This window comes from Fundulus heteroclitus, chromosome 6 (assembly GCF_011125445.2).
Source record: "Fundulus heteroclitus isolate FHET01 chromosome 6, MU-UCD_Fhet_4.1, whole genome shotgun sequence".
Lineage (NCBI taxonomy): Eukaryota > Metazoa > Chordata > Actinopteri > Cyprinodontiformes > Fundulidae > Fundulus > Fundulus heteroclitus.
The window spans coordinates 24,377,369-24,405,006 of NC_046366.1; the positions used below are offsets into that span (position 1 = coordinate 24,377,369).

The 27,638-nt window shown below is 38.2% G+C and overlaps 1 protein-coding gene across 5 annotated transcripts in view; it reads right to left on the reverse strand.

Moving 5' to 3' along the window:
- Nucleotides 1–27,638, reverse strand: part of LOC105920044 (RNA-binding Raly-like protein) — a 117,057-nt gene that overhangs the window by 48,433 nt on the left and 40,986 nt on the right. For 2 of the 5 annotated variants that reach the window (XM_036138387.1, XM_036138386.1), the window contains one exon: nucleotides 5,027–5,301. In XM_036138387.1, coding sequence (XP_035994280.1) covers nucleotides 5,027–5,282 — 256 coding nt within the window. In that variant the 5' untranslated portion in view covers nucleotides 5,283–5,301. Of the gene's footprint in view, nucleotides 1–5,026; nucleotides 5,305–27,638 lie in introns of those variants that run through there. The other 3 variants (XM_036138384.1, XM_036138385.1, XM_036138388.1) reach the window with 2 other exon arrangements.

Genomic DNA, 27,638 nt, shown 5'->3' on the forward strand with positions numbered 1-27,638 from the left:
ACCGCTTTCTTCTCATATCCTCGCTGTTGTGTGTCACGTTTACCTTTTGGTATTTCGTACCTTAACAATAAATATGCCCAATGTTATGGAATCATTTCTGAGGTTTAACTGACCGATTTAATATTGCCAAACAGATGTATTGCACCCCCTCCCCATTATACACAGCATAAGCCAGATCAAAATATGAGAACCCTGACTCAAGCATTTGTTTGTCATTATGGCCCGAAATTTTCACCCTGACTGAATATGAACTATATCTCCAACTTTAAAACCTATTTTATACGGATTTATGAAATCTTCTTTTATTATTGGTATTGACCCCAGTTTTATGAGTATTGCCTCACTTTTATATAAACACATTAGATTTTATTGCTTTTGTAAAAAATTTGATTTATTATCTGTGATGACGTTTTGTACAATGCTACTGAAAAATGTACCACTGCTTAAATGAATCTATTGATGAGATGTATGTTCATCTTTAAAGCTGTAAATAACAACTTGTAAATTAATGTTTTTTAGTTTTAATTGAAAACCCATATATATATATATATATATATATATATATATATATATATATATATATATATATATATATATATATATATATATACAGTGGCGGTTCTAGACCAAATTTACCAGGGGGGCCAAGGTGGGGCCAGTGTTTTTTCACAGGGGCACAGAACAAAAAAATAAAAAAAAACAACAATAAAATGGCAATATTTAACTGTGGAATAATATTAAGTGAGCCACTTGTGGCTCTGGAATTGCAGTTTTCAGACCCCTGATCTAGCAGTTGAATACTTTGCCCCCAGCTCAATACAGCTAAAGCTAAATGTGAAACATCTTAAGTTTTAAATTCTTTTTAAGTAGAGTAAAATTGTATAGGTAAAAAAATAATAATAATATTAGTCAAAGTGACCAATCAGTTATGGTTTCTTTGCCATTGCAAATAATTATGAGAAGTGTATTTAATATCATGTCTTCAATACAGGGGCCATAACAGGGACCAGGACCATTTCTACAGGGGCATGGGCCCCTGTTGGCCCCTGTCTAGAACCCGCCCCTATGTATATATATATATATATATATATATATATATATATATATATATATATATATATATATATATATATATATATATATATATATATATATATATATATAGGGGTTATATAACGATTCAAAGACACTATAGGAAGGAAGATTGCTTCTAAAATGAAGTAAAAGCACAAAGCTTACCACGGAAAAAAATACTAAACAAGAGATAGAGGCTGGAATTACTCAAGGTTGCCTGACTCCCTGTATGTATGTACTATAGGGGTTAAAACATTCTAATGTATTCTTTCTATAGTATGAAGTGGTAATTCTATACCCTGTTAAGCAATGGCATATCTAATTTGCATGTTATTGACATGGAAAGAAACCAACACTCTACTTCTTTATTGCTATATTGGATCTGAGTTTGCAGCATACAGTTATAACCAAATATGTTTACAAACTGTATGAATAAACATAGCACGTCTGACATTAAAAGTCAAGCTAGATTTTTCTGTCTTAGGTCAGTTAGGATTACCAAAATGTTTTTATATTTACTAAATCTACTGCCAGAGTAGTTACAAAGAGGCATGTTGCTGTTTCAGACACACAATTGGTTCCCTTATATAGGACATTTTTGACCAATCTGTATTATCTGACCCAATCTGTATAATATGATTGAACTTGACTTTGTAAAGTGCGTTGAGATGACATGTTTCATGATTTGGCGCTATATAAATAAAATTGAATTGAATTGAAAACAAAAGCCCTTATTTCCTAAGACTAAAAGTAGCTCTTAAGAGATGTCATTCTGGGAAAAATTTTCTTAGAATTTTATCTGGGTAAGAAAAAAGTTATTCACAAAGCATCTTAGGCCTTAAGAGAGCTCCTCAAGTGACAAGAGTTAGGAGCAGCGAGGAGGACCTTTAAAAGAGACTAAGCGTGTCTTAAGCCAGGAAGAAAATGGAACCTAAGAGAGCTGTCTGGCTGATCCACCACCTAAACAGTGGAGGAAATGAGCACATACACTTCTTTAATAATCATACAATTATAATATTTAGATAAGATAAACTTTATCATCCCCATAGGGGGATATTAATTAGTTTCAGCAGCTCGACGGGTTAAAGGCAGCTCTCCCTAATGTCATTTTATTGAGGATAAATGCGTAAAAGCACCAAGACGCACAGTGAAAAAGGTGCATTGATCTGCGGCAATACGATTCAAAGTCCCCCCATTTGCACCGTGATCCAAGGACCAATTTAACTTTCAACACTACTTATCCTCCCAGAGATGACCGGACAGATGTGCTGCTGTTCGTTTTTTTTATTTATCTTTTTTCTCCATTTCATGTCGGTCATTTTGCCAAATACAATCACTTTATACAAGCAGGCAAACCCAGTAAAATGCTGACAGGTGAGCGCACATTAATATCACATAGACAAAGGTAGTCAATTGGCTGGTGAGTAAACATAAAAATAAGCAAATCAAGATGAGACTCTCAATAAGGTGATTCAACACATTTTGATGCTGTGTGACAGTAAATTTTGCTAGTTTTTATCATCATGAGACAATTATTCTTCTCCTTTGATCCCTGGGAGCGCATTTGTGTGAGTGTGTGTTTTTATTTTACTATCAACCAATCGCAGCTCTTGAAAGACAGCGTCACACCTAGCAATGGGGTCAACCACACCTCCCCACTAAGATCAAAGTTTCTGTCATTTCCTTACTGAGAGTCGCTCTCAGCAGCGATCTAAATCACTCGTAAGCTAAGACTCCTAAGTAGGAACTTTAGCCTAAGATAGGAGCTTTTTGAGAGGACTTTGGGAACACGGGCTCAGAACTCCGCTTCACATAAAATTTTGTAGACAGAACTAAAAAGGTAGGCGTGAAAAAGGCAATGTATAGACCCAACCCAGTGATTTTTGTCCGGGGGGAATGGGCGAGGATTCCAGCAAACCTCTGAAGGGATGCCCAAGACATTTGACCCAAGTCATCATATTTTATCTGATTAATTATTAAACCCAATCAGTTGTTGTCCACTGTGGTTGATTTCTACAACAAAAGCGACAAAACAAATATACTTTGGCTTAGGGATGTTAGTAAAAATAAACACAGCATTACAAAAAATTATCAAATTAGAGAGAAAGCTGTCAGAAACATGACTACAAAGAAACACGGAAGTCCAAAACAATGCATGATTTGATGTTTAAGGTTAAGGTTATTGTTTTTACCTGTACAGTGTCCTTGAGTGTTTTGAAAGGTGCTTGAAATAAAATGTATTATTATTATTATTATTATTATTATTATTATTATTATTATTATTATTATTATTCACAACAAGCAAGGAAATCTTGGAGAAAAAAAAAACACTTTTGTCAGTCTGTGAATATAAGAGGGTTTTTAAAATATCTTTTTACCCAGTATATAAAGTAAAAGTGATGTTGGATGATAATATAAACAGAACCCATGTACTCTCGTTCGATGACACTCCCACCATAGCAGCAGTGGCCATGTGAGACAAACGCTTAATGTAGTGTGGGTTATGAGGACCTGGGGTCCATTCTTCGTACGTTGCTTAAAACATCCAAGATCAAATGAGACATCCAAGATGATTTCATCCGGCTAATCATGATCTGGCTAATTGGGTTCTTCGAACACACCTGTTGTTTACGATTAGTATCACTGGATTGAGTTATCTGAGACAACTGCGCGTTCATGCGTTTGTTTAAAAGGGGAAATGTATCGATAGTAGAAACATTGATCAGCAACGCTGCTATTGGCTGTTCAGCATGGCCAAAGAACGCCCACAGTTTTTTTCCCAGCAGAACAAAAGCTTTTAATGGAAGGTTATGCCGAATTTGAGTCATTAATTAAAACACCTAAAAATCTGTTAAAGCCAGGAGAGAGGGCTGGCAAAAAGCAGCAGACAAATTAATGTGTAAATACTGTCCATGGTAGATGTTTCTATCACTTTCTACAGTATTAATTTTTGCATTTTAATAATCTCATATTTACTTTGTTCTTTTATGTCAGAGCCTCCACGGGACCCACTAGAACATGGGGACAAGTAAAAGTGAAATACAAGAATATTCTACAAAATGGTAGCCTTTAATTATTATACTGTATTTTAAAAAGGCACTTGTTATGTCAAGAGATCCAAATTTCAGTGTCATTCCTTAGATACGGGAAGTAAAGGACACGTGCAAACTGGGAATTTTAACAAAAAAAAAAAAAAACAATCTTTATCCATAAAAAATTAAAATCTTCCTTTTCCAAGTCATCCACAGTTTACACGGTAAAACTGTATTGCTCCGTGGCTAGATAATCCATCCATAGTTTTTTCTAATACAATATACGGCTCGACAGGAAGCAAGCCTTTCAAAGTAAACTAAACTTCACAATAAAATGGCCCGAACAAATCTTCTTACTGAATAGGATTAAACATAAAAAGCAAACCACCATACAAATAACTTAAAATTTTAGATTTATGGCTCCAACACCACTTTTTCCTCTTTAAAAGCCACTGTTAAATTATGTGTTTGTCTGTTTATAACAGCCACCAAGAAAAATATCTACACTGTCGCGCTGCTCTAAAGGATCCTGTCTATTGCGCAATACGCGATTAATTCGAAAAACTCTGCAAATAATTCTTGCACCTTCCGCAACAGGTTGCCGTCGTAAAAATGGACATGGCTACGGCAGACTTCCCATCTCCTCCGCTTATACAGCCATGATCTAATCTTGTTTACATGAAATAAGCCTGCTCTGGAGCAGGCTCAAGCTGGCGCACTTGTTGCTATGACAACAAGTGCAGGAAGTCTTTCGAAGAACCAAACGATCCAAGATCATGCCAAATCGTCAACAATGAAATCCTGCTAACTGAGTTAGCGACGTACGAAGAACGGACCCCTGAGGTGTACATAACGTATATACAGCAGCTCTTAGGTTCACCATGATGCAAAGCGATGCCAGCAAACATATATCTTCTTACCTAGAGACTGTCCAGCGATGACTCTGCTGTTCTCCCCTGCCACTGCCGCCCGGGCGTTCCTCTCGCTGGCGTACTGAACGAAGGCGTAGCCTTTGTGAACGGAGCAGCCCACTATCTTGCCGTATTTGGCAAAGATGGCCTCTATGTCGGCCTTGGTGACCACAGCCGTGTTAAGGTTGCCGATAAAGACGCGGGAGTTGAGGGAGCGCGGGTCATTCTTGTTGGTCACGTTGCTTGTCTGGATTTTCCCAGTCATCCTAGTCCTGGAGGCCGGTCTGCTGGGAGAAACAGATGAGCGAGCTGCTTAGAAACACTGTGTAGGTCAGGCTCAGAAAGCCAAGCAGCAGGGTGTAAACACTGGGCAGAGGTGCTCCAAATAAAAAATAAAAAAATCTTTTTGTGAGAGATAATGCTTCATATTTTTGATCAATAAACAGAGAATCCAAATTAAAGTGAGTTGGTTTTAATTATTTAACAATAAGATAGACTGAAACTTAACCATGTATTTTTGGCCCATATCCAAATAACAAGGAAAAGTCCAAGTTGAATCAAAGTTTCTTCATTAAAGGCATGCAACAAAAAGTTTATCTATTGATCTACCGATTTATCATTGACATATTTCCATAAAAGATAGCTAGGAATGATTTTTGTTTCAAAACAAAGTAATGTCCTTTTTAGTAACAGAAAAAAGAAAATCGGTTTTACAAAATATTAACAAAGGTTTTGTCTGCTTTGTTTTGACAGAAATCTAAAATTAACAGAAATACTATCCAGACTTATTAAGACCATGAAAAAAGTGTCCAAAATGTGTAAAAAGCTTTGAGATAAATGTATTTTTTATTGCATTAGCATAATCATAAACTTATTTATTGCAGTAGTTCTTACACAGTGACCTTGTTAACTTCCGTTACTAATCTCTGCAAATATGGGTCCTTGTCCAGTCTTGTTTGTCACAGTTACATTTGTTTCAAACTTTCTTACAAAGATGTGTGAAAGTTTTTGATGTATAAATAATATAGCAAGGAACTATATTTGGTATGAAACTCTGCATTTACCATTAGAAAATTTAAACCCCTTCAGATAAAAACAACAACTTTACAGCTACTTTGAAAACAACATTTTAGGTTTTTTACTTCTATAAGTATTGCATGAGCTCCCTGGTTAAAGTGTCATGTGGAGGCGGCCTACGATGCGAGCACCCTTCAGAGGCTTGGACTGGCCGTGCACTGATTTAGAGACATGTTCTCTTGTTTTTCCCATTTTGAAAAGTGACTTAGAGAAAATGGACCACTGTGTCATGGTACATAACAACACATTAAAAAAAAACACAGCAGCTACATTAATTTTATATATTGTTACACTGGTGCTTTGTCACAAACGGTATTCTCAGTGTTACTTGTTTTCTCCATGAAATAAATATTTAAACAAAGGGAGAAAACAGCAATAACACAAACAGGCAAGGTTAAACTAAGGTAAAAGGTTAGCTTTGTGTCTCCAAGTGTCATGATTTAGGTTTTCGTTTGTTTTGGACTTTTTGGGATTCACCTCCGTCGCCTCTCAGCCACTGAAACCGTCCAATAAACTCAGTCCACTTCTCAGCCACCACCCAATCAGCTCAGTCATCTTCCAGCCACCACCGTGCACCTGATCAGGTCCACCTGCTGCAATGAATTAGAGTCAGCTCTGCTCACCTGTTCCCCTGTCTACATATACGTGCCTCAGCCAGCTCATCCCTGTCAGAATGTCTTGTCTTGCTTCATGCGTCCTGCTTTACCAGGTTCTGTGTGTTCAGCCAGCTGGATTCTTCTGCCCTGTTGTGTTCAGCCCACACTGCTGTATAGTGCAAAGGTCTGCCTTATTTTTCCTGAGTTCGAGTCGCCTGCTCTGCTCATTTCTGGTGGTTGCCTGCTCTGATTAGCCTCCGTTTTTATCACTGTGTCAGGCCAGTCACTGCCTGTTGCTCCTGGTCTGTCTGGTTCTGCCCTCATCTGATCCAGTTCTGTTCACCTGCCTCATCTGCCATTATTCACCTTTTCAACAAACCTTTAAAGCACTGAACTCTTTTGTCTGGCTAAGCATGGCTGCAATTATTGCTGTTTTTTCTTTACCTTTTTCAACCACTCCTTATCCTTTTGCAAAACTTTCACTAATAATAATAATTGTTTGGATACAGCCATTTGCTAACAGCCAGTTTCCTTAGTAAAGAGACTTTGTCCATTATCTGCCTTGTGGAGGGTTTCAGAAAATTTCTGCTGAACAACAGTCAACTCCATTTTCCTCGTGACTGTGTCAACCATAATGTAGCCGTACAATTGATCTCTGAAAAATCTTTCTTTTTCTTTTGGTCTTATTTCTAAATTAATAATTTATGAGAAATGGAAATTGGGGTTTTCATTACACGCAAGTCACAGTTCTGAAAATGAACCAAAACAGAGGTATTAAATGTATTGTTCTGAATGTAATAAATCTACATCATGAGCTTCTCCTTTTGAACTGGAAGTGGGCCCTAATTTGTCATTCATCTTGGGGCCTTCTACAACCTCGGGCTTGCTCGGCTAACATGTAGTCTATTATAAATACACATTGTAACTAGTGTGAGGAGAATTTTATTAGATATATAAAGGTCTGGACTTATTAGCTAGACTAGACCTCTTCTACATTCTTAAGATGGGATCCACCTCTGCTTCATGATTCAGGAGCAGGCAAATGACCTTTCACATCTTGGTATACACTATCTGAGCAGTTATTGTCAGCCACTGCATCTTTTTCTGTACGATTTAACACACTTGTGGTTTGTTGAAATAGCAGATACACAAATTATGGACAAAATATTTCCGTTGCACATGTTTTGCCAAAGAAAACAAGCTAATCCTGGTGGTAGTCGCATGGGTCAAGGAGTGTTGTGTGGTGCAGCACTGACCAGCTCGAAGTGGTAGCTCAGACCAGTACATGGGCTTCTTTTGAACACATTGGGCTGGAAGAAATAGCCTTGGGCAGAGTGTTAAAATCTGGGCTGCTTTTCACAGCATTTGGTGGATTTTCAGGGAGCATTAATAGGAAATTCTATCAAAATAGTTAACATTATGTGGCAGAAAAAAGTGTTATGGGAATGTTATTCTGAAGTCACTATGGCCTCACGCCACTCGGACATGTGAGCACGGGCCTGCTGATTGGCAAGGCCAAATGCTGCGTAGCTACTGTGCAGGATGTTGATTGTCTAGGATAGACTGTCTTTGTTTTGTCTCATGCCAAGGCCACTGTCGAGTATTAGGGAGCAAAAAAAAATAAATAATGTGCACATATTAATAAAATGCTGTTTTGTTGCACTGGTTTTATTACTTACTTTATTTTGAAATGTCAAATCTGACATCAATGATTAATAGCAATTGGTTAATCAAGTGTCACTGTGAAATATTAGTCAATGTCAATTGTAAATGCCCCAAATGGAATTAAGACTTCAACTGATCAATTTAAGAATGTTTAATGGCTGTGTGAAAAGAGAAATATTAAGTTGATCTCTGTGCGAGAAATAAATACATTTTACTTTAAATTAGATTTACAACTCATGTGGGAAGGCTAATGATAACTTTTTTTGCGGTTAATTCAATAGAGGTTGAGCTTTGGGCTGGCATATTTTGAGCTGGGTGGGTTTTACCTCTTTTTAGGTCTGGAAATGATCAGATCTGGCAACCCAGTCATTGTGTTGTCCGTGCAGGTCAAGCTAATAACAGCTAGTGTTAGACTACAGGAGGTCCAGGGAGATTGAACATGCTCTTCTCTGCATTCAGGGTGGAGGCGGTGGAGCACATGGACAGCATTAGGTTCCTGGGCATTCACATCTCCTCCGACCTCTCCTGGTCTGTGCACACCTCCCACCTAGTGAAGAAGGCCGAACAGAGGCTCTTCTTTCTCAGCAAACTGAAATGGACTGGACTTTCCACTAGCAGCTAAAAAACTTTTAGATTACTACGATAGAAAGTGTTCTATGTCTCAGCATAACTCTGTTGTATGGGAGTGGCACAGTGCAGGAGAGGAAGGATTTAGCATGAGTGGTGAGGACGGCGCAGGGAATTGTGGAATGCCGTCTACAGGATTTGGACGACTCCAGAGAAGGGCCAGACGTATCTCCACAGATCCCACCCACCCGGGCAATGCACATTTTGCCCCTCTCCCATCAGGTAAACGCTTCAGAAGCATCAAATCCAGAACTAATAAACTCAGAAACAGCTGAGGGTTATCGCCCTCTGCTTAAAAGTATGTGGTCCATTGTGTGTTACAATCACGCTACAGTTATTGCCTATTTGCACACTCTTATTCTCAAGAATATCAAATTGCACATTTCTGTATATGAAACCTCAAGATCACTGCAAATATCTAATTACTTGAGATTCATGAAGCTTGGACTAATCCATGTGACATGGATCATATAATTCACAAAGGGACTGATATCTTTTAGACTTGGATACAAACTTGCATGATCTTACGTGTGAAAAAAAGTCTCCTGTAAATACTAAGTCTGTTGTGTCTGTGTGTCATGTTATTTGTGTGCATCCTAAGCCGGTCTCTGCCTCAAAGTTAATTTCACCATGCTAACACAAGGTAACAATAAATGATTCAGCCTGCCCACAGCAGTTGTGGGCAGGCTGACAATAAGTGTGGCGGGCAAAGAAACACAGTAGGTGAACCATTTCTTTAAAAAAAAAAAGTTATTTGTTTTGTCAAATGTTTCGTTAACAAAGCACACTGCTCTGCACCAAAGCCATTATGTTGCCTCTACAGTTTTTTTTTTTTTTTTCATGTAACTGGGCTCATGCCTCTGCAGAAGGCGACAGATTGCTGTCAGAGGGAGGTGAGAGGAACTCTGACATGGACACGACTGTGATTCAGACGTGTGAGTCTGAGAAGCCTTTATGTGTATTTCTACTGTATTCACATGTTTGAAAATAGCACATCACACTGATATCACAATAATTTTCTCAGTTTTTTTTTCCTTCTTCCTCTTTTGTAGTCCAACTCACTTCTGAATATTTATTTCTCTGTGCTTCCAGAACATTCAAGACAGAAAAAAAACTCATGTTAGAAAATAAACTGTTTATTGTATATGCCACATATACCTTATTTACCTTCTCACATAGTGCAAACCAAATACATGTATATTTGTCCAAAATCTAGAAAAACACACCATAATCTTGGGAAAAACAGCTAATATAATTGGTTATTGTTTAACATTAATAAATGTTGATGACTTGTATAATAAGGGCAAAGGTAAATATTATTGTGCTTTTATTTTGACTGAAACTAAGCTCTACATCAACATCTCTGATTGCAAACACCTAAATGGACAGGTTGAGTTGTTTCCAGGAGAGCCAGCCAGAAAGCTCTGGTGCTGTTCTGGACCTGAGGGACAATTCCCTGCTCAACACAAATGTATGATGATGAGTAATGATGAGGGATGATGATGAAAGTGTAAGTAATACTTAAAAACTCAACTCACTTAACATCTATTTGAGCCACTGTGTGTAGGACACCTAATGGATGATAAAATTGTTCTACTGAATAAAGACGAAGATTGTGCAAGAGCTCGACTCCTCAGGCAACAAGGCTGCTAAATTTCCAAGGATGATATTAAACACAACTCAATAATTCAAAATTTTATTGAATGTTTGACTTATTTCAGCAATGTATTTAAAAACATGAAGCTCAAATTATAATTTATCGTATATAGATTTGTATGATGTGTCATAATGAAAGGTACATGATGGTCATATTATGGCCTACACAACCATAAGGCAAACTGCTGAGTGCAAAGCTGTCCAGGAGTTAGCTGCTGACATCTTCCACAATGAGAGTAAACAACAATTAGCCATTGCTAAAGAATCTTGCCACTTATAGTGCTGCATGACAGCAAATTAATGGAAGGTTGAGAGGAAGGAAGAACTGTTGCAGAAAATATCTCCTACTTCTGAACCAGAAACGTAAAATGTTTTAAACAGGCTTTAAAAAAAACACGCCAGGACTTTTGTCCAGTGATCCGAAGTACTATGGTTAGTTTAAAGTAAATGTTGCATTTAATTTGGAAATTAAGATCCCAGTGGGTTTGGAGAGGCCAACAATCCAAGTAGCTTGAGCTGTTAATTTCAAGTTAATAATGATTAATGGATCCATTTTGTCTGCTGGTGTCTAGTCTGCAGCACTGTCTACCAGAAGATGTCACTACTTCAGGCCTTCCTCTGAATTTCACCTTCACCTTTAACATCCCCCCCCCCCCCTTAACCAGTTACAGCATTGAACAATTCCTTCAATTCCAAGATTTAGGCTCTCATCACCCTGCCTGACTTTTTATTTGTTTTACCTCCAGAACATTTCTGACAAACTCCTCCTTTAAAACTACCTCCACACGATGTCTCTTCCAATCTATCCAAACCATAGTAGAACAGCTGGAACCCTGCACCAAAGCTTCTAGCCTGGCTACCTTTACACTCGGTTTCCTGAACACACAGTATGTCCACTTTCCTTCTCTGCCTCCTGTCTACCAACTCCCTAACTTTTCCTGTCATACTCCCAACATTCAAAGTCCCTTCTCTGAGTCATAAATTATTGCCTTTCATCTTCTTTTTCTGTCCTGTGCTGTCCTTTATTTTAAACCCAGCTTTTTGTTTTCACAAGAAAAGCTCCTGATTTTTACTCTGTCAGCTCACGATTCTGTGCCTTGCAAAAGTATTCCCTTCCTTTGCATTTTCATGTTTTGTTGCCTCACAAGCTGGAATACAAATTAATGTGTTTTTCATACTGTGCAGCAAACAACAAAAAGAACAAAACAACAGGAAACTTCAGCGTGTCCCCCTCAAACCAGTACTTTGCAGCGTCACCATATCTGACAATTCCAGCTGCAAGTGGCTTTGGATAAGTCTTGATGAGCTCGCCACATTTTGCCACTGGTATTTTTGCCTATTCCTCAAGAAAAAACACTCCAGCTGCTTGATGTTGGAGGGGTTTCCCTTGTGAACAGTGGTTTTCAAGTCTAACCACAGATTCTCAATTGGATTGATGTCAGGACTTTGACTATCCCAACCACTGAGCTGTATTATACACTGGAGTGCTAATCGCCCGCTGTTAGAACGAGTCGCTTTGAAGCCACCAGCCGCCATATTGATACTCCCTATTTCCCCCCAGTAACTAGGGAATATGTGCACTACAGCATTGAATAACGAGGATTTTCTCATGTTCAGGGGGGGCTTAAAACTTTTAAAATGTCAAATGCCATATACTTTTATGTTATGTTCTAAAACTATCAAGTACTGAGAAAGTCATGTACTGAAATATTTAGCATTTTATTTATTTAAAAAAAACACGTATACATAGATATGCATATATACATATACACACACACACACACATATATATATATATATATATATATATATATATATATATATATATATATATATATATATATATATATATATATATTTATTTATTTAATATGAATAACATGTAAAATATTTCAGCACATCATTTCCCAGTAGTTGATAGTGTTAGTACATCCACTGACTGTAGAATTGCCTATGAAACGTTTTTACACGGCCAGAAAACTGCTTGTTGTTGCAACCAAATCCTATGGGATTCTGTAAGAGTAGGGAGTAGCAAGATGGCGGCCAGTGACTTCAGTTTTTCGGGCAAATCAACACTCCAGTGTATAATATAGCTCAGTGATCCCAACACATTGAAATCCTTCCCCTTAAACCACTCGATTGTTGCTTTGGTAGCATGCTTCAAGTCATTGTCCTGCTTGAAGGTAAAAGCTTCCTTCCCAGTCTCAGGTTTTGCTCAAGGATATCTCTGTAAGAGCATAAACCATATTTCCCTTGACTCAGACCAGCTTCCCAGTCCCTGCTGCTGAAAAACAACCTCACAGCATGATGCTGCCGCCACCATGTCTAAAAACTAGGGATGGTGTTCTTGGGGTGACGAGATGAGCTGGGTGTATCCTAGACATAGTGTTTTTCTTGGTGGTCAGAAAAGTTCAGTTAGTCTTATCTGACCAGAACTTCCACCACACATTTGGGGAGTTGTTCACGTACCGTTTGGCAAATTCAAAATGTGCCTTCTTATTTATACCGGGGCTTTTTTCTGGCCACTCCTCCATGAAGCCCAGCAAGTGTACAGCCCATTGTGAACAGATCATCCAGTCTCTGCTGTGGACCTCTGGAGCTCCTTCAGGGTTACCTTTGGTCCCTGTGGCCTTTCTGATTAATGCCCTTCTGGCCCGATCTGTTAGTTTTGATGGGTGGCCCTCTCGTGGCAGGTTTGTTGTGGTACCATGTCCTTTCCGTTTGAGGATGATGGATTTGATGATTCTCTGGGGAAACATCAAAGTTTGCACCTCAGAACAACTTTGTCCCTGACTTGTTTGGAGAGCTCCTTGGTCTTCTTGGTGTAATGCCTCTTGTTATAGGTGTTGGAGCTCTTGGGGCCTTTCGGAAAATGTGTGTTTATAATGACTGATCATGTGAGGCTTAGATTGCTCACAAGTGGACTTAATTTAATTAATTATGTGAATTTTGAAAATAATTTGGCTCCACCAGAACCTTCATAGCAAGGGAGGCAGAAGCATATGCACACACTAATTAAAAAAAAACTATACATATAACTATACATATAACTTTACATATTTTTCTCATTTTGTGTCACCTACTTAGACTTTTGTGCAGATCCATCACATAAAATATGATTGGGAAAAAGTTTCTAATTACAAGTTTAAGTAAAACAAAATTGGTAACAATCCAAGGGAGTGAATGCTTTTGCAAGGCATGTTAAATGGGTTAAAAATTCTGCATATGGCATCAGAAACAGTTGATTAATAATTTAGCAAAATTCACATTAACTGGGGTAACTTTTGCATCTATTCATCTAGTTTAAGTTTATCAACTGAGTTTAAGGTCTCTCTGTTACATGATTCATGAATAAATATTGTTGATACTATTAATTACTATGTGATTTGGAAATAATGTAGCGGTATGATTGTGGTTATATTCATTTTAAATTAAAAAATATCTAAGAGTCTGGGGGAAGGAAACCCTTTCCACCAGATACCACCAGATTTAAAAAGAAAGCAGCAGATAAAAGCTGCCAATCAGATGCACTTGACCCCTACCTATATGAAAGTTTTGGAAATTTGCTGCTCGGAAGTATATATTTTCTTATGTATTTTCTTACACAAAGTCATCAACAATTACCTTAAAGAAGTAGTTATCCCATCCCTGCAGCCTGGGTACGGTTATAAGGCCATTTTCCTACTGTAAAGAAGACTATTAAGTGGAAAACACCTAAACAGTTGCCAGCAAATTTAATCCAAGGACAAGGTGTGCTCGAATAAACTGCTAAAACCCCAAGAACTCATCTTAAGCTGTGCAGGCCTCATTTAGCTTGGTAATGTTCCAGTTTGAAAATTATGGCTTGTTTGGAGGGGTTGCCAGGAGAAAGCTTTTGTTAGCACTATGAAAGAATTATGGCAGCATGACAAAGGTTTACAAAGTTGCATCTGAAACAATCACCATACTCCTGTAAAAATGTCCTGGATGGACAATATAAAATAAGAGATGTCTGGAACAGAAGCAGCTGGTGATAAAAAAAAGAAAACCTGGGGATGAGTGAGGGACAGGGTTGGGGTGCACTAGAGTTTGGGAATTACAGCACAACAATAAACTCTTCTTAAAAATATATCAGTTTTCAGTCACCTGCCTGCTGCTGGATTTTTAAGTCTGGTCGGTCTAAATTCCTTAATCCATTTTTTATTTTCTCCAGCGAAAGGTTTGTGAAGTTAATATTTTGTAAATAAATTGTCAAATTTTCTTTCGTTCTGCCATTCTCTCCTGTCATGTCGTTGTTTTCCGACTGCATCCGACATTTGCACCCGCACAGTTTAGCTGCTACAGTTGTGATTTTGATTGACACGTCTCCTGAGTTAATCTGATTGGATGAAAAATTACAAAACAAGCGCTGGTTGGCCACAGCTGCAGAGAGCTGTGCCCTGAGGAGATTGGAATGGGAAGGCTGAATAATCAAATTTCAGATATATTTCATGAATTTTCATTTTGTGATTTATGTTTATTGTGTCTGTAGTTTTTTTCATGCAGTGAAGATGGCGGGGGGTGGGGGGGGAGACAGCGCTCTAGCGCCACCTATTGACAAGCCAGCACTGTTTGGGCAATAATGCAATCCACCGTGTCTAGAGAAACCTAAAAAGAGGTGTATGAACACAAACACCACATGGAAACCTGTAAAGCATTGGGGTAGAGGGAGGATTTTGCTTGTTTTGCAGCTTACAGGACCGTGGTGCCTTGCAGTAAATGAGTCAACTATAAACTCCTCTGTTTTATAGAGCTGAACAATAGACCATCAGTCCAACAGCTACAACTATATCAGAGTATAACTATATCAAGTAATTCAGATTCAGCATAGTCACAACTAAGTATCTTTTCTGGAATTTGTTGCCTAAGCATTTGTTTTCAGTCTTTGAATCTTTCATTTGAGCTCTGACTGCCTCCTTGGTCTTCCATTCACCCTAATGGACACGTCTATCTGCTTATTCTACAAGACCAAGTAGATAATCCCACTTCATTATTTCATGCACTTTGCAGTACTAGCACTACTAGAAGCAAAACAGTTCCAAGCTAGCATCATCATGCTTGACAGCAGGTACAATATTATTAGACTTGACAGCCTCACCTTCTTGACATTCTGGCTAAATAGTTGAATATTTGTCTCATCTGACCATAAAATGTTTCTTGAAGAAGACTGAATTGCTATTAAATCATAGTGTTAATATAGTTTTCCCACATGTTCATTGACCTTCTAACCCTCTTATTGTCATGAAAGGACATACTTATTTACTGATTCAGAGGTAAATATATATAGCTGTTTCATGTGTCTATATTCAAAGACACAACCTGAAGCCATGATTTCATGCCGTGTTCTTCATTATTAATCAACTGAACTCCAGAGGTGTTGAGGTTTTTTTTCCTGTCCTTCGAAAACACACAGTTCCCCCTTTTTTGGTATCCAACCAATTTTAAAAAGGTGCTTTTTTCATAGTGGTGATAATGTTGGCATCAAATGTTGAAAAACACAAGAAAACCAATTTAGCAAAAAGGTCAAGTTCTAATTTAATCCTGGGATACGTATATTTAAGCAAAAGTATTTTATTTATCCTATTTAAGATATATTAAAAACCTTACTGAACTAAGTAGATTTGATTTTTTTAAACACAAGAAAAAGGGAGATTTTATGTGTATTGCTAAAGCTGGATAAAGGTTCTTATTTTTAGAACATATAAGGATTAGTCTAAATGCATTTGACTCCAAAGTCATGATGAACCATAAACAGAACATGTATAAAAATAGTTTATAGTCCAATTTTTTTCAAAGTAATTTCTAAAATTACAACTCCGCATTGTTTTTGCTAACAGAAAGTGTGCTGAATCGTATTTACCTTAACACACGCTCTCTCTGCAGTCAGTCTCCTCCAGGGCTCCATTCATGTCACAATTTTCCCCATCCTACCTCTTCTTTACCTCCATCCTTTGCCTCCACCCACACATAATCCTTCCTAAATCCCCCATTGCTCTTAAAAGAAAACCCAAAAAACTCCCTTTTCAAGGCCCTGAAGGGAAGATAATTTAACTCTGCTAAAAGCCTCATAATGCAGCAATGCTGTTATTAGGTTCTCAGGAGTTAATTGCCTTAATTAGTCGCAGAAGAGAGAGGGGTATCCTGTGTTCAAAAGGGCTACAAGTCAATCCAATCAAACCTCCACTGCATTCCCTATGTCTCTGTCTCCGATCCGCCTCAAGAGCCTGAATACCAGGCTCAACCTGCTAAGTGACTGATGGATGTGAAGTGAATGTGCATGGATGAGGCCATTAGAAGGTGGACGGCTGATTGAGCAGGCAAGAGAAAGGTTTAAGTAGATCTAATGGGAGATAATGTAAGTATTCCCCCATTCGGATGTGTGCAGAGCTGGGGTATAAAGCCAAGCGAAAACAGAGGCTTGTGTTCATTGAAAAGCATTTAAAATGTGCTTGAAAGACTGATGTAATCTGGTACTGTTTTGTGGTAGTCATACACCCTGAAACCTTTGATCTTTCATAAAATAAAAACTTTAAACTGTGACGTATTTTATAAGGATTTGGTGTAAAAGACCAGTAGAAATTAGCACATGATTGTTAAGTAAAAGGAAATATCTGAAAAGTGTGGTGTGCATACAGAATGTATTTAACCCCCCTTTACTTTGATAACCCTAACTTAAAACCAGTGAAACTAGTAGCCTTAAGAAGTCACCTAATGTGATAATGCTTTATGTGGTTAGTAATACCATTTAAAAATGAAATGGCCAGTGAAACCATACATGATAAATGCATAGTTGAGAACTTGAAAAGAAGAAGCTTAAAACGCAGTGCCTCATATGCTCAGTAAAATGGGAGGCTTTCAATTTGCAAAGGGCAGAAGGTGGTAAATTTGTTTTGGGCAGCAAAACAATTTCAACAGGTTAACGAGAAACATGTAAAATGTAAAAAACAATTAAAAAGTCTTTTTACAAGTTAATAGGATGGACTGTATGTGTGGCCTGAAAGACACCATGTGGGCTCAGCATTACTAAATTATTATTAAACAGAAGCGTAATATTTATTTTCATTATTTTCAGATTATAATCAAACATATTCACAGTTTTGAATATTACTGCAAATGGGTTTAATACATCAATATACTGATGGCTGAGTAAGTGTTACTTATTAACCCATAAAATCCAGCAATTTTAAGGGCATTCAGTGTTTCGTTTTTGACAATATTTTAAATTAAATCTCATTACTCATTATTATTATACCTGCAGAGGGAAGGTTTTTGAAAAGGTTTGAGATATGAAAACTTAAACTGGAGTTTTTCCTCCACTCATCTCGTGATTAATGATGATTAGCAGGTGCTGCTCCTTCTTTTCCCTGAAGTTAATGATGAGTTATTTTGTCTTCTTGGTGTTTTGTGTCACTTATTGAGTTTGAGTTTGTTGGGAGCAGTGATGGTTATCAAGTATAACAGCACTGAGAGGAAGGATTTGTGACAATGCTCCTTTGTTTTAGGGTGTAGAACTGGAACTCTGCAATCTCATCATACATGGCATGGTAGAAATTGTCTAACACTAATGTTATTTTTGCCAGAACTCTGTTTCCGACAACGTGCACTGGATAGCGCTTGCCTACCTGATAAGCTTATCCCCATTCTCTCATCTGACAGCCAACAAACTACACCATAGAAGATGGCTGATGTCACCAAGGAGCAAAAAAGTCTTCAGGAGCTCCTGCTTCACTCCAAAACATCTTAGTCTTCTTAACAGAGCATCAGTTTTGTGTTCCATACATACAAGAGTCCACTACCTCAGTGTCAGTTCCCTGGATGTTCATTGGTGTTAGTGGGGTGGGTCTCCTACTATGGAAATCCACCGCAAGCAACTTGGTTTCCCTCGCATCGATCGGGAGATGGTTCTGCTGGCACCAGTCCACAAATCCTGTCTGTACTCTAAGACAATGATTGCCAACCCTGGTCCTCAAGTACCCCTCTCCTGCATGTTTTAGATTTCTACTTGCTGCCACATACAGCTGACTTAAATAAATGCATGTTTAAGAGGCTTCTGCAGCACTTGATGGCATGCAGAGGAGATGATGCAATCATTTGAATCAGTTAAGCTGGAACAAAGGCATATCTAAAACATGCAGGATAGGGGTACTTGGGACCCATTGGTCTATGTCATACTTGTGATGAAGCTGACTATTGCAGAGTCGTCTGAAGAATTCTGAATATGGCAAGTTGGGGAAATGATGAAGTCTGCACCGTAGAGGGTGTGCAGGTAAGGTCCCAGCACAGTTTCCTGCGGGGCTCCCCTACTGCAGACCAGCCTGTGAGGACACAGCCCTGTGTCCTCACATACTGTGGGTGCTCAGTGAAGTAGTCCAGCATCCACTGGGACAGGAAGTGGTCCACTCCTGACAGCTACAGCTTGCTCTTCAGAAGACTCATGGTATTGAAGGCACTGGAGAAATGAAAGAATATGATCCTGTTCATCCCGATGCCAGGCTGGTACACGGGCTGTAGCGGATCCCAGGAAGACCTCAGCAGGGGGCAAAGATGGTCAAGAATCAACATCCAGAAAGTCTCCATCGGGTGCAAGGTCAGTGCTACCAGCCTGTAGCAACTGAGCTCCTTTTATTTGTGTTGTCTTCAGCACTGGTACCTCACGGGAGATCTTCCACAGCTGTGGTACCTTCCCTAGCTTTAGCCTAATGTTCAACATGTATCCCATGATGCCACACACAATTGCATGTATGCAAGTTGTAAAGAAGATGTAAAGCAGAGTTGGGCTCTTAAACAATGTCCCAAGCCTTGAACGCCAAACAATCGATTTTTTGAAAAATGGAAAGACTGGGGCACAACTTCAAACATACCAGGACGCAGATGCTTATCTAAACTGATGGGTTGGGCACAGAGGGCATCGTTTACAGGAGCAACCAAGATGTGCATGATAACTCTGGAGTAGTGAGAACTCAGGTGGGAGAATCTTTTGACAGAAAAACTAAAAGTACCCCACTCTACAAATGTGGCTTCTTTGAAAGAGTGTCCAAATAAGGCTATAAGATGTAAGCAAGGGAAAGGAAAGATGGTCAGAGTTCATGGAAAGATGGATGAAACAAAACACAAACAGACACTGAAAGAACACATAGTGGAGGTGGGAAGCAATATGAGACCGGGCAGACATTCACCCTCCAGCAGGACAAGAACCTTAAACATACACCCAGAGCTATGATGTAGATCAAAGCATTTTTATTTGTTAAAATTGCCCATCAAAAGCCAAGACCTAAATTGAATTGAAAATCTGCGGCAATCCTTTAAGCTCGATGTTCGCAAACAGACTACTCTACTCTGTCTAAGCTTTAGCTGGATGAGAAACACGCTTTCATCTAAATATGTGAAAAGCTGGTACCCCAAAAGAGTATCGGGTGGTTCTACAATATGTTGACTAAGGTGAGTTCAAGGGAAATGCCCAGCAAACTTTAACACACATACCCAAATAAAATAAATTGAAGTTTGAGGCCGTAACATAAAATATGAACCATTTCAAGCAGTATAAATAGTTTTGCCGAGTCAGCGGTATGACAGCAGGAAAATGTTTTGTGGATGTTATTATATCACACATTCTGTGTTCGTAGCACTAGTTAGAAAGCAGAAATCTTAATTTTTCCACTTGCTGGTAGTGTCCTTCCATTTTCTATCAGAACTGAAAACATTTGAAACCTGTAACAAGTTCACATGACTGCTATCCAGGTTGCATTTGAAGATACAGACAGAAAAAGTTGTCTGGCGATAGCGACAAATGCTCCTTCTTGCAGCAGATAAGTCCTGAGCAATTACAGAATCAATCAACTCCACAACAAGCAGTAATTATGCTTCTTTATTCCCCTACCACCTCATGTGATCACTTATTTCTGCTGATTTATCATTATGATTGTCCAAATGGCTCCAGAAATAAATCCATTTGAAGTAATTCAGAATAATCAGAATAGCCTCAAGTTATTAAAGAAATACCTAACAGGCTTTTATGAAAAGACACTGGGAAAATAATCTACAATTTCCTTAATGTTAAAATAGAATTCAGTTTCTGGTGACAAAGAAGCAAAAAAAACACAACCTTCATCAAAAGTCCATTTATAGTCATGTTGGAAGGTTATTTCAGTCCTAAAATTCTTCCTAGATGTGTCACTAAATCAGAACATAATGGTGTAGACAAGGGGAAACACAAGACAAATGATATGTAAAAGGATTTAGGTAAACCTTGTGTAACTGGAGGTGAGTTTTTATGATCTCTATCAGGCACCACACACTAAACACTGAAAGATATACAAAACCAAAGGGTATTTATTTCCCAAGATATTAGCCCCTCAACGCAAAACATATCTAATTTGAACTTTTCTGAGAAAGCTAGGATATTTTTTAACACAGGAAGCCAGTGTAGGCATCTGTATATTTAAGAGATTATAGGACCTTAAACAGAGCGACCCTTGTTAACAGTGGAGGTTCTAGGGTGTAATAGGTACACTTGTTCAATAGTTTCTTAACACAAATAGACAATCAGCAAATCAAATGGCTCCAACTAGATTAATTCAAGCATCTAGACATGCAGGAGGCGACTTGTTGAAGTTCAAACCAAGCATCCAAATGGGAAGAAAATAGATTTAAATGACTTTGAATATGACAAAATTGTTGATGCCAGATGAGCTGGTTTCCCAGAACCTGCAAATCTACACGGATTTTCACCTAGGGTGATTTTTTTCACCTAGGGGGAAAATCCCTGTAGATCCTTGATGTTAAGGTTTTCAGAGAATAGTCAGAAAGAGGTAACATTTTCAGTGAGCAGCAGCTCACTGAAAATGCTGCAGTGAAGCTCTAGATGACCACAGCCTGCATGTGGAAGAAGAGTGGAGAGTTAAAAACTGATGAGGTCTTTATTAATCTCTCTTTTCCCAGATATGATTTACATTACCTTGTTAATTATCATTAATTACCCTGTTTTAATGATTAAATTGATGATTGAATGATTAACGCAAAGCATGTTTCCCAAACTAATTTAAACAAACTTCAAAGATGATTCATTTGCAATATTCATGAGTCTGTAAGACCCTGAAAGCCTTTCGAAACTGGCAGCAAAGGCTTGGTAGAAACGTCCCAGGCCAGAAAACCCAGAATTCAAAGCAGCCTGGTAGGCAAGACAGCAGGGGAGATGAGGCCAGATTCATGTTGGCGCGCTTAATTCTCCAGAAATGAATGCTAAATAACATCTTCATGCATCGGTGGAGCTGTGAGTGCATCCTAGCTCATCACTGGCATGTCGTCCGCTGCACACGCTCTGTTTTGCTTCATAAAAGCCTTTCTTACAACCAAGTGGTGAGCGCTTGACAGTGATGTTTCTCTCTTTCTCCCTCTCTCTCTCTCTGATACTTCTACAGCATCCTGTACGCGCCGCAAAGGTTCCAAGTATAACGATTTCACGGATCCTCTTTGGTTCTCTCACACCGACTGTCAGAGGCTTCAGAGTGGGAATCCTCAGGAGATAAAGAAGCAAAGAGCCGGTGAAAGTAATCATTTTAGCGTTTCCTCTCCCCCTGATCTATCCTGTCTGACTCACGCTGCTGTCTGAGGAAGAAGAAAAAAAGGAAAGATGAGAGCCGCTCATACATGCTGACAAACACTTCAGAAGGATGCATTCAGGCCACACTTACCCGCCGATGCTCAAATGTTGCATTGCAGCATTTTATCTGTCGTGTCTTGACAGCACGCAAACAAAAAAAGAACAGTCTTCCAATCCATAATAGAGGGAGATAAGACAGGGTTTCATATTCATCTATTCACACTTGTCCTCTTAGACTAAACCGACCTCCTTGAACTATGTCTCAACTTTGGAGGGCCTCTGAAAACAGATTTCTTCAGATTGATTGACAGTAGTGTACAGGTCATAGAACTGGGATTAAGCATGATCATCTTTTATGTTATATAAATGTGCAGTCATGACTAAAAGTAGGTGCACCCTTTTTTTCTGCAACTCGCAAGGTCCACCATCAGCAGCAAGAACTCTTCTGTGTGATTTCATCCATCTCTCACATCGTTGAGGAGGAATTGTGACTGAATAATGTCATAACAGGTGTTGTTAAAATGTGAAAACAGACCAATATACAGCTTTAAAACTAAAAAAAACAATGATACAACTCGACAACAACAAATTCAGTATAAATGACTGCAAATTAACTTTCTGTTGTAACTTAAAGGTTAAAACATGTAACGACTGGCAAAGACTGCTTACTGCAGAACCATACAAGCAAATTAAACGGTATAGGTTATACTTTTTTCTTATTTTTAGGCTTATGTTGTCTCTGCTTAAGATATAAAAACTAAACATGCAGCTTCAGTTGGCAGCATGTTGTGTGAATGTTTGTAAACTGAGTGTAAAGAGAATGTTTCTGATAAATAAAAGGCGAGTGGATGAATAATCTTCTTTCTGTAGAAAGCAGAGAACTGCAACAATTCAACCTTTAAAGTAGATTCAAAGGGTTATGAGAAAACCTCTGTGTTTGGCTCAAAGCTGAATGTCAGTACTCGGTGGCTTTAATACTCGTACCCCCATACAGCAATAAATGCAAAAACTGTCCCTGAAACTTCATAGGAGGCGAAAACTCATAGTGTCAACAACCTAAAAATAGCACACAAGAAACATAAATATGAACGATTTTAAAACTCACGCTGTTCCTTCGCTTAAGATCAGTAAAGGTTGACATATAAATATTGCATACAGACATGCTAATTTGCTGCCAAAGTGTATTTTGGGAGTCAGACATTTCAACCAATTAACGTACTCTGGCGTTCTATTTTGGGGCGTCAATCACCGAAACATCTGACGCACAATGTGTCATGATGAGATTTTTGGATTTGTCACTTTATGCTTTTTTATATTTTGTTTGCTGCAACATTCCTGACATTTGTCCCAAAATATTTATTCAGTTTCTGTTTTTTTAATCATTTTTATATTGCACATATTTATACTTTATTTATATTATTTATACTGTTTCTCCCCCGTCTTCTGTTTTTATTTTGGAGACTTGCAACAAAATTTTGTTGAAATGTACATTGTAAGTGTGCAGCAGAATGACAAATGTCTGTCTAAGACTACATTTTATGGTTTCAATGTTTAGTTTATTCCTTATAGGTGCATAGCCACATTATTTGACATTTTTTTAAATGTATATGTCAGTAACTCACTATGGTTGCATACAAAGTCTTTATCAAAGATTATCACATCCTGCTGGCATATTATTATTATTATTATTATTATTATTATTATTATTATTATTATTATTGGCATTTTACTCTTTGTTTTGGCTCAGTAAGGCCGATTGTGTTTATTTACAATAACAACGCAAACGCAATACTGCACGTGCGCAGCAGGGGTTAAACCAGGAAGCAGCTAAGGGCTATTAGCATCTCCCAATGAAGTAATGGAAACAATAGACCAACATCCAGAGAAAAAAAATATGATCCCAAGAGGGAAAACACTGGAATAGAGCTGGGAATACAGTATGAATGTTGGTGCTCATTGAAGTGGACGTTAAAGCTAAGCTGCCAGGATGTGATGGGAGAAGTAGTCCGGTGAAGCTTGAGAGCATGAAGGAAGAGATGGGGTGGAGGAGGGGTTGAACCTCAGGATCCATGAGTGGGGTGCCTTATAAGCAGTCTTGTGTGATAAAAGGATGAGGTCCTGATGTGATTGGCTGGTACACGGATGCTTGGCTAGGCAATCAGTGGAGCAGGTGAGCTGAGAGGGGTGAGTCTTCCAGCTTGAACTTTCATTTAAGCTTTATTTTATTGTGATTAAACAGTTTTAGGCATATAATGTGGCTATGTACCTTTACTTTTATGATCCCACATGCTTTTGGCTCTGTACAGACTGAGTTACAGTCTTTAGTTATGAGCTGTGTTACTGGTTTATACCCTTTACTAGTTTTTTTTCTTCATGGAATATAAATTAGTACTCTTAGCCATTGTGCCTGGGTGTATGCATACCTGAGTTCTTACTGTTGACCCCATGAAAGGTCAAGGAACAGGAGCTAGGAGCTATTATTAAGAGTATTCAGATGGAGCTTCAGTCCCACCATCTTTATCTGCACCCAGCTTCATCTTCCCATCATGCCACTTTCACTCAAACTTGGACAAGAAAAGATAAAACTTGGAGTGTTTGCTACTATCCATTTTTATCCACCGCTGTTATCCAGTTTACTTAACCTAAGACAATTTGTTTCTAATGTTAAGATTTAATTAAGTTCAGCACATAACACCTTCCTAAGTGTGGATTAAATGCTGCATACCTCCTCATGATTAGGTTCTGTAAGCAATAACAAGGTCCTTAGTTCATTTATTTTTTTCTAACACCAACACCTGAATTTATCTCACAGGGTCACTTTTTCCCAGCTATCTAAATTACAAAATATATTTTTGTGTAATTTAAAAGGCAATTTTTTTTAACATTACAAAAAATTAAGGCGTTTGAACAGAATGCAAACATATTTTTGTCTTTTTTCTTCTACCAATCACTCCTTTACAGGCCAATGCCGATTTCCCATTTTCCTTCTGTGTTTAATCAGTTTTAAACTGATGAAGGAAAAAATGTCTGGCTTGTAATTAGGGCTGCACGATATTGGGAAAAGTTGCAATATGTTATTATATGTAATTTTTACGATAACGATATGGCTTGCAATAAATACAGAAAAAAGATAAAGTGTTAATGTCTTTTTGCTTTAGGATCATAGCAAACCCAGGCTAGAGATTATGAGTTGTCAATCCAGCTATTGGAAAACTAAGGCATTCAATATTTTAATGAAAAGTTTACCTCTGTCTGACTCTTGATGTTTTGGCATTGCAAAAACTTAGCTGTAGTTTCTCATCAACTCTCCTCCTTACCTTCTGAAACTTTTTTGTTGCATTAAACAAATAATATCGCCAAACATTGTAGGGGCACTGAGAGCCTGAATGCAGGGTGCTTACATAATGATCTTACACTTATTGCAATTCAGGCGATTCTTTGTGATATGCACATTTTGATCCCTGATATTGTGATAACGATAATTATATTTATTACATATTGTGCAGCACTAGTCATCATGATTGATTGGTGCATGACTTCTGTCACATATTTCTTTGTCAATCAGAGATTTATATGATATTTGGTTTCCAGGCCAGATGGGTAACCATTGCAGTACTTGTGGTATCCCAGACTGAAGGAAACAGCATTAAGAAGCACTAAAAAAAGGGGGACAATAAAAAAGAAAAACACCCTCAAACTGTTACATTTTCATACATTTATTAATTCTGCATTTCATGATATAACAATTAGTGGAAATAACAATCAGTTTAACTCCAACTTTGGGATAACCACTGTGAAGCACCACTGATCTATAAGTCAAAAAAGAAAAGAAAAATAAATATACACACACACACACACACACACACACATGCAAAAACAATCTGGTGTCTTCCAGAGAAACTAAACATGCAATGCTTTGGGCAGATTTCTCTGAAGAAATGTCAATGAGCTTTCAGCAATTCTGGTTGACTATGTGAGGAAGCACATAGATGTGAACTTTAGCCTACAGAGATGTCTTTTGCAGGTCATCAAAAATGGCCTCAAACAACCACAGATGTATTCTAAGACAACTTTTAACCAAAGCAGATATATCTGTTGCTGGTGTAAGGAAAAAAACGTCATTCCTCAGAGCGAAATCTGATCAGACAGCCGCTTGCGCCGAGACCCAGGTCTCAGCCAAGCTGAGGGATGCGTGCCATAAAAGCATTTCCTAACCCTAACCCGACAAAATGGACCTCAAGGAATGTACCGTTTTTATTTTTACTGTAGCTGCTGTCTGCTGCTGAAATCTGGTGACCACGAAGGTGGCCCAGAGACCTTTAAATCCATCTCCATTTCCTTCTCTTTTTGATTTAAAACAGGGTGCGTTTGAACACCTGGTTTTCAAAAAGAAAAGTTAAAATAATAAAAGGACCAAAATAAAAGACTTTCAGTCACTAAACAAACTAAACAAACTAAATATTTCCACACGTCAGACTTTTAAACTCACAAATGATTCTTAGTACAAGACAGGGCCTCACAACAAACACTTGGTTAAAACCAGACCTGGCAATGACAACTACTTTGAGTAAAACAACACCTTAAACACTAACATGCCAATGTCTTCTTTTTTCAAGGTTCCCTGACAACAGAGGCGAGCTGTTCAGGTGAAATCACAGCCTCCCTCACTAACAGGTGAGCCTCTCTTGTTAGGGTGTTATCGTTTACACATTTTCTGCAAGTAATGAAAAAGTTTTCCAACAATCTCTGGTGAAAAAAAATTGGGAAACCCCATATCTATTCCCACTTAAAATATATATATTTTTTGTTTTAAATCACACAGTCATATTACATCTGGTAGAGACAATTAGAACATTGTTACTTTGCATTTTTAAGGAGTTTTGCTTCGTATAACCCTGACTATGAGAGTAAACAACAGACTGAATTCAAAAGAAGACCATAGCAGCTTATGAGCCTGGTAAAGGTTTAACAATATCTAAAGACAACTTTGAAGCAGCTGTTCCAGTGTATGGAAAATAGTTTGTAAGTGGAGGACTTTCAAAGCAACCACCAATTCTGACTGTCCAAGCAATGTCACCCTGAGAGCAGACCACAAGATGCAAAACAAAAAGTCTCCAAAAACCCTAAAATTTCCTCCTGAGACCTACAGCATGCCATTGCTAATGCTGATATGAAAGTCCACCCCGCTACATTCAGAAATAGACTGCACAAGTTAAACTTTCATGTAGGGCTGGGCAATAAATCGATTTTAATCGGTTAATCCGAATTTACAATTTTTTAAGACTTCATATTTGGGGAATGTGGATTTTATTTTGCCAATGAACTCATTAGGTTTCCATGAAGAGAATAGCATGCAAAGCTGAGTATATGTTTAAGAAAATAT